Source organism: Gekko japonicus, unplaced genomic scaffold (assembly GCF_001447785.1).
Source record: "Gekko japonicus isolate JY-2015 unplaced genomic scaffold, Gekko_japonicus_V1.1 scaffold790, whole genome shotgun sequence".
Classification (NCBI taxonomy): domain Eukaryota; kingdom Metazoa; phylum Chordata; class Lepidosauria; order Squamata; family Gekkonidae; genus Gekko; species Gekko japonicus.
The window spans coordinates 361,680-370,002 of record NW_015163626.1 but is presented as its reverse complement, the minus strand read 5'-3'; the positions used below and the strand labels follow the sequence as shown (position 1 = coordinate 370,002).

The following is an 8,323-nucleotide window of genomic DNA, read 5'->3' as shown; positions in this document are numbered from 1 at the left end:
CTGCATCTTACCTGGCTGCTTCTTGCTCTGACAGAGGGCTGCTGGGAGCAGGGGGTGGGGCTTGTCGCATGTGCCCGCCCCCTGGGCTCTTTACTGCCGGAGCTCCGCTCCTGTGCGCTCCTGCAGGAAATGACCCCTGCATCCAAGTACGAGCCAGGGACAACACTGCTTAGCTTCCGAAAGCTAAAAAGACCGGGCCATCCTGGGTCAGCCAGGTCAGGGCTTCCTAAATGCTACTGGAAACCGTTTTAAACAACGACACACCAAAGAAGCACCAATAAAAACGCTCAGCAGAAGGCTCTGAGACAAACGCGCTCGCTCCTGTTTCCAGCAGACGGGAGCAGACTGAACTCTTCCTGTCATGGCTCCTGGACCAGCCCAGGCTGAAGAACGCATGGAGGATAATAAGGAAACCTGCTTGTTACTCCGAACCACAGCTGCATACATCTGGCTCAGAGCAGGAGGACAAAATCACAGCACCAAACTTCTGCACGACGGGAGCCGAAATCCGGCCGCAAGACAAGCCAAGACCTGCTGGCCAGGAAATCTCATTTACCCCACCGGGAGCCAAGGGCCATCTGGCCCAAGTTCTGAATGTGTGAAGCTGCTCGATAGGGAATTAGACCCTTGGTTCATCCTGCATTGGCAGACCCTATCCAGGGACTCAGGCAGAGAAGGTTCCTTTCGCAGCACCTCCGACCTGAGAGCGTTTTGGCTTGAGATGCCACGGTATATTTAAATTCCAAGGTATACTGTCTTGGAACATGGAGGTTTCATTTAGCTTATACAGGGAACAGCCACTGATGGATCTCCACTCCGTGGATTTGTTTTCTTTTCATGGAAGGAATGAGGCATCATGGGTTGTGACCTACTGCTTTCCTTAGATACCGGAGGCACCTTCTTTGGACACAGGACTTGGCCTAGAGGAGAGTGCTACCATTACTGGAGAAGAAGAAGAAGAGGAAGAAGAAGAGGAAGAAGAGGAGGAGGAGGAAGAGGAGGAGGAGGAGAAGGAGGAGGAAGAGATTGGATTTATACCCCGCCCTTCACTACTTGAAGGAATCTCAGAGTGGCTTACAATCTCCTTTCCCTCCCCCTCCCCACAACAGACACCCTGTGAGGAAAGTGGGGCTGAGAGAGCTCTTTCGAGGACTGCTCTTTCCAGAACAGCTCTGAGAGAACTGGTGACTGACCCAACATCACACCAGAAGCTGCACGTGGAGGAGTGGGGAATCGAACCCGGTTCTCCCAGATTAGAGTCTGCGCTCCTAATCGCAACACCAAACTGGCTCTCAGAGTGGAGGGCGCAACCTAGTCCAGGGGTCCCCAACCTTTTTGAGCCTGTGGGTACCTTTGGCATTCTGAGACCGCATGGCGGGCGCAGCCACAGAATGGTTGCCACTAAATGGCTGCTGCAGGAGGCGGAGCCAACTATACAGAGGCTGCCACAGCTTACCTTCAGCCACACAGTGAAGACTCTTGTGATATAGTGGCAGCTGCCGCCAAAGCAACGTTCCTTTAAAAATTTGCACAGCCAATCAAATCTCCAACGCCCAGCCAGAAGCCCTGCAGGGTTGAAGCCCCACCTTGACCTGCTCAGTTCCTAAAAACACTCGGTGGGCATCGAGAAAAGCGTCGGTCGGACATTTGGTTATATATAATCATTTATTATATATTTAATTAAGTTAGATAACCCTTTTTTCCTTTCTGCATTTTATTAATGTTGTCTGTCTGTCTGTCTGTCTGTCTATCTATCTATCTATCTTAGGCTATCTATCTATCTATCTATCTATCTATCTATCTATCTATCTATCTATCTATCTATCTATCTATCTATCTATCATCTATGGCTATCTATCTATCTATCTATCTATCTATCTATCTATCTATCTATCTATCTATCTATCTATCATCTATGGCTATCTATCTATCTATCTATCTATCTATCTATCTATCTATCTATCTATCTATCATCTATGGCTATCTATCTATCTATCTTTCTATCTTAGGCTATCCTCATCAGATCTCAGATCTCATCAGATCTCAGAAACTAAGCAGGGCCGACCGTGGTGAATACTTGGATGGAAGACCTCCAAGGAATACCAGGGCCAGGACGCAGAGGCAGGCAACAGCAAGCCAACTCTCTGAAATGTCCAAACCCCACTAGGGTCCGCAAGAAGTCACCAGGACTTCCAGGCATGCAAGCACACATGCAAAATTAAAAAAAATATATGAAAAAGATTATATAAGAAAGTTGTCCGTCGGCTCCACCGTGCCCACAGGCACCATGTTGGGGACCCCTGTCCAAGTTTATTCAGAATACATAACTGCACCCTCCTGCTTTTGCACGGTGTCCTGGCCGGTGATTCCGGGGTGCCCGCGAGTGAGTGTGTGCAGTTTAAACGAGCGAGAAAGGGAAATCTAGGGTTTTTGGGGAATGGGGTTCCACTCACCTTTCATGCCACTCCCTTCTTCCTGGAATGTGTTACGAGCAGAAGTCTGATCTTCTAAGTGTTCACTCCCACCACTTCCCGAAGAGGCTACACTGCTTTGAGGAGACAGGGGCGCGTGATCGGAAGGGAGGCCCTGGGATCCTCGGGCACGCAAGTCCTCGTGAGACATCCACCCGTGCCCCAAAGGCTGGCTGGGCACGGTCATGGGCGGGGTAAGGGACACAGACCGCTTCAGAGGGCTGTGGTGGGTCTGGCTCGGGAGAACTGGAACAAACAAACAAACGGGAAAAGGTAAAAAAAAAATTAAAACAAGGTATTTTGCCAACCCTCCGATTTCTCAGCAGATCAAAGCTTTGGCGGCTCTCCAAGCCCCACGGAGACAGCCAGCAAGACGGACCCGCTCAGCAGTTTAAAGGTGGCGTGCCCTGTGCTCGGCTCTAGATTAAAACCCCCCAAAACAGGCATGGGAAATGGCTCGTTCCTCGGGTTGCCAACTTCCAGGTGGGAAATTAAAACAACAACAACGAAGAGTAGCACAGGGGAAACATGCCAAAGAACAATAAACGGTGCTCAACAAAAAATACAAATCCATCCTAGGCAAATGTATCAAAAGATCATATACAGGGCACAGCCCCGGTACAATTCAAATACTGTGATGAAATTAGATATAGAAAGCCATGTCGTACATCCAAAAGACACTGATATTCAGGGCTATTTTTGGGCAGGAACGCACAGGAACGGAGTTCCGGCTGGCTCCCAAGTTGGCCACGCCCAGCAGGAACTCATTAGCATAATAGGCCACACCCAACAGCAGAAACTCATTAGGATTGGCTACATTAGGGGTGTGTGGCCTAACATGCAAAGGAGTTCCTGCTACAAAAAAAGCCCTGGGTTTTGACCACAAACAGGGTAAACAGAATAAGAAGCAAAAGGTGGGTGTGGCTGGATGACCACACTTCTGGTAACATGGGAATGCGGCTTAATATGCTAATGAGCGGTGCAGTCAGGGGGTGGCCTAATATGCTAATGAGTTTCTGCTTCGGGGTGTGGCCTATTATGCTAATGAGTTCCTGCTGGACTTTTTCTACAAAAAAGCCCTGCTATTTAATTTTTTTAAAAAAAATTCATTATTTTCAAAATAAACAAACAACAAACATCCAAACTACAACACGATGCTTTAACAAAGTGAACACACTAAGCATCAACGGACACTGGTATTTTAAGAAGTCTGGGACCATGGCCAATTTCTTACCAACTCATGCACCAATACACCAAAACTCTAATAACACAGAACACAGATCTTCAAAATTTAAAGAGTCCAAAAGGAGAGCTTAAGAATTCACAACAGAGGATTCTTAAGCCCTCCTTAAATTCTTAAACCCTACTTTTTAGGACTATTTAAATTTTGAAGACTGTATTCTACAGGGGTCATTTCATAGAAAAAGAGCTAGGGGAACTCATTAGCATAACTCATTACCATATGCCAAACCCCGTGACATCACCGGAAGTGTGTCATAAGGCCACACCCCCTGACATCACCGGAAATGTGTCATAAGGCCACACACCCCGCCCCCAACGGTCCCGGCTGCCACCACCGGCCTTGCAGCTCCACTGCCGAGCCCCATGAGGGGCCCGGCGGTGGACCTGCAAGGCCAGCGGGAGTGCAAGGAAGCCCCGCGAAGGCCCTCCCTGGCCCCAGGCAGGCAGGGGTGGGGAGAGGCAGGGAGGAAGCAACTTACCCTCCCTCTTCTCCTGCCTCCTCCTGGCTGAATGAGGGCCGGAAGCGGGGCGGCCGGAAGCAGGGGGCGGGGCTTCGTCATGTGCCCCGCCCCCCAGTACCTCACCCAGGGGAACTGGGTTCCCCCGCGTTCCCCCCCGAAATGACCTCTGGTATTCTATGTTGTTAAAGAGTCCTGGTGTATGAGTGTGTAACACATCGGCCATGGTCACGGATTTCTTAAAATTTAGCAGTCTCTTTTGGATGTACAACATGGCTTTCGATATCTAATTTCATCACAGTATTTGAATTGTGTTGGACTGGGCACTCTGTATTACATTTTGATACATCTGTCCATGATCGATTTGTTTGTTTGTTTTTTGTTGAGCACAGTTTATTGTTCTTTGGCAAACCTCCAGGGTGGGGCCGGAGTTCTCCCCAGAACTACACCTGATCTCCGGATGACAGAGATTGGTTCCCATGGAGGAAATGATACCGTCGGGAGCAATGCTCCCTCTAAGCTGTGGAGCTGTGTGAGCATAGATTCTACTTTGTGGGCTACTGGCGTTAAAGGTGTGAGCAGGTGATTTGGCTACTGCATAAATTAGTTTGCTCCGGAGCCATCCTTCCTGAGCTAGGACAAAAATGTGTGAGCCGGAGGCTAAAGAACTGGGAGCTGGCTCACACTCGCTCAGCTTAGAGGGAACACTGGTCGGCAGGTAGGCTCTACGGCGTTACGTCCCCATGGAGCTCTCCCCCCAAATGCCATCCTTCTTAGGCTATGCCCCCCCAATCTCCAGGAATCCCCCAAACCAGAGCTGCCGATCCGTACTCATTCCACGTCTGCCAGGATTTCTGTGAAGCTCAAAAGCTTTCCAGGTTGTAGCTTTATTATTACAGATAACACCAGCCTGCTAGATGGAATCGTGGCCGAAAAGACCAAGCCTGTGAACTCCTTCTCTGGGTACCTTGAGACCGTCTGCCTGCTGCCTGATATGAATCCAGGCCTAGCCCATCTTGGAGACAGTGCTGAAAAGGATACCCAATAGTTTCTCTTTGCCTTGGAGAAATCTCTGCTTCCCCGAACCTTTCAGTGTCATTTGGATGCATTCCCAGGCCGGGAGCTGAACTTCTAGATGGCTAGTCCTGTGAGCCCAAGTTCCCTGCTGGACCTTTCTTTTCCAGGACAGTTAACAGCCTATCCCTCTCTTTCTTATCCTCAAGTATGTCAGTGGCTAAGCATGCAAATAGTTTTAAGGGGAGGGATTGATTTGAGGATGGCTGCTGTCTCAAAGGCACTGCCGTCCCCCTTAAGCAGTGAACGTAACATTAGACCAGTGGTCCGTCTAGTCCAGCATCCTGTCTCCCACAGTGGCCAGCCAATTCCTCTGGAGGGCCAACAACAGGGCAGAGAGGCCAAGGCCTTCATAGGAACATCAGAAGAGCCTTGCTGGATCAGACTAGTGGTCCATCTAGTTCCAGCATCCTGTCTCACACAGTGGTTGACCAGTTCCTCTGGAGGGCCAACAACAGGGCAGAGAGGCCAAGGCCTTCATAGGAACATCAGAAGAGCCTTGCTGGATCAGACTAGTGGTCCATCTAGTTCCAGCATCCTGTCTCACACAGTGGCTGACCTGTTCCTTTGGAGGTCCAACGAGAGGGCAGAGAGGCTGAGGCCTTCATAAGAATATCAGAAGAGCCCTGCGGGATCAGACCAGAGGTCCATCTAGTTCCAGCATCCTGTCTCACACAGTGGTTGACCAGTTCCTCTGGAGGGCCAACAACAGGGCACAGAGGCTGAGGCCTTCATAAGAACATAAGGAAGAGTCCTGCTGGATCAGACCAGTGGTCCATCTAGTCCAGCATCCTGTCTCACACAGTGGCTGGCCAGTTCCTCTGGAGGGCCAACAACAGGGCATAGAGGCAGAGGCCTTCATGAGAACATCAGAAGAGCCCTGCTGGATCAGACCAGTGGTCCATCTAGTCCAGCATCCTGTCTCACACAGTGGCCAGCCAGTTCCTCTGGAGGGCCAACAACAGGGCATAGAGGCAGAGGCCTTCATGAGAACATCAGAAGAGCCCTGCTGGGTCAGACCAGTGGTCCATCTAGTCCAGCATCCTGTCTCACACACTGGCCAACCGGTTTCTCTGGAGGGCCAACAACAGGGCATAGAGGCAGAGGCCTTCATGATAACATCAGAAGAGCCCTGCTGGATCAGACCAGTGGTCCATCTAGTCCAGCATCCTGTCTCACAGAGTGGCCAACCAGTTCCTCTGGAGGCCAACAACAGGGCACAGAGGCTGAGGCCTTCATAAGAACCTCAGAAGAGTCCTGCTGGATTAGACCAGTGGTCCATCTAGTCCGGCATCCTGTCTCACACAGAATGGCCAACCAGTTCCTTTGGGTATAAAACCATAGAGTCCGCTCTCCAAAGCAGCCATTTCCTCCAGGGGAACTGATCTCCGTCATCTGAAGATTACTTGTAATTCTAGGAGCTCACGAGACCAGACAGATAACAGCCCATCATAGTTATTCCCCACCTCACATCTGAACGGTTCTAAGGCGGCTTTCCGTGTCAGATCAACAGTTCAGATTCAGACACCTCCACGAACAATCAATGACAAAAGGGCGGGAAACCCATCGAATTACCAAAACCGACATGTGGCAAAAAAGGAAAAGGAAAAACAGGGAAATAAGAGGAAAAACCAGTGTATGCAGCCAAAGTCAGCTGGAAGTCTGAGGGAACCGAAAAGATCTTAGACGCCCAGTGGGCCACTGAGGAAGGGAGTTCCACGGGTGAGGCCTTGTCACTGATACTCATCCATTTCACCTCTGAAAGCACAGGGACTGCGTAGAAGACCTTAACTGTTGTGCAGGGTTGCACGGGCGAAAGAGGACCCAACCCTGAACAGTTTAAATGTTTTCTCTGACTGTAAGCAACTTTCTGAGCTCACCTTCTAGTGTCTAACGAGGAGCAGAAGAACCAGGGATCGGATCTCCCTGCCTCAATGGCAGCCCTAGAGTTGCCAACTCCAGGTTGGGAAATTTCCTGGAGATTTGGGGGTGGAGCCTTGGGGAGGCGGAGTTTTGGGGAGGGGAGTTACTTCCACGGAATAGATTGCCATAGAGCCCATCCTCCGAAGAAGCCATTTTCTCCAGAGGAACGGATCTCTGTAGTCTGAAAATCAGTTGTAATTCTGGGAGCTCTCCAGGTCCCACCTGGAGGTTGGCATCCCCATCGGAACCTTGTATCGCCCCTCTCCCCAACAGGTTTCATTATACTCCCCGGTCAACTGCCTTGAAACCAAGATGGCAAATGTCCTCCTGCAACCTTTTCCCCACGCGCCTTCCCCCACGCCTTGTTTTGGCTACCGGATTAGTTGTGTAGGCTCAAACAAGCAAATATTTGCCTCTTGAAATTACCCATGTGAAAACTAGGAAGTGCGGGGTGGGGGTGGGGGGGAAGAGAGAAGAAAGAATTGCCGGCCTAAATTATCGTTCCCCCGGGAAGGACTCTAAAAAGGGAAAGTAAATAATTCCGAAAGGGCAACGGTTGCCTTTGATCCAAACAATCAGGAAGGAAATGCTGATTGCGGGAAAAGCCGGGCAGACCAGTTTTGAAATTGGCTATTTTTAAAGCCCCGGAGTTCAAGCAGAGAAGACGGAGAACTGCAAAAATCTTTCTCGGTTACGGTGGAGAGAAAGGGTAATGATTTACAGATGTTTTGCTCGCACAAAACTCTTCTCCGTACTTCAAGGGTCGGCTATTGCCTCTTGCTTCAGTTTAAATGCAGGGACCATACTGCAATTTCACCTACAAAGAATCCACCATCTGGTACTGAAAGTGGGTTCCTGAGTATCTGTGGCCAGGGCAAGTTTCTAGTCCTCAGTCCTGTGATGTTAGAAGATATACATGTCAAGCAGGGGTCATTTCCTGCGGCAGCGCACAGGAGCGGAGCTCCGGCAGTAAGGAGCCCACGGGACGGGCACATGCAACAAGCCCCGCCCCCTGCTCCCAGCAGCCCTCAGTCGGGCCATGAGGAGCAAGAAGCAGGCAGAGCCCCCCCGGCCCACCTTCAGGTATAAGCTCTCCCTCCTCTGTGAGGGCAGATCTGCGCGTCCCCCCCCCAATAGCTAGCAATCCAAAACAGT

The 8,323-nt window shown here is 50.3% G+C and overlaps 1 protein-coding gene across 2 annotated transcripts in view; it reads right to left on the bottom strand.

Annotated features, from left to right (window-relative positions):
• The window catches only part of SAMD4A (sterile alpha motif domain containing 4A), a 213,297-nt gene that overhangs the window by 47,991 nt on the left and 156,983 nt on the right, over positions 1 to 8,323 (bottom strand). The window contains exon 3 of one of the 2 annotated variants that reach the window (XM_015407504.1): positions 2,454 to 2,717. The exons of the other annotated variant lie outside the window; for it this stretch is intronic. Within the exon in view, the coding sequence (XP_015262990.1) occupies positions 2,454 to 2,717 (264 nt within the window). The remainder of the gene's footprint in view (positions 1 to 2,453; positions 2,718 to 8,323) is intronic. 2 annotated transcript variants of the gene reach the window in all.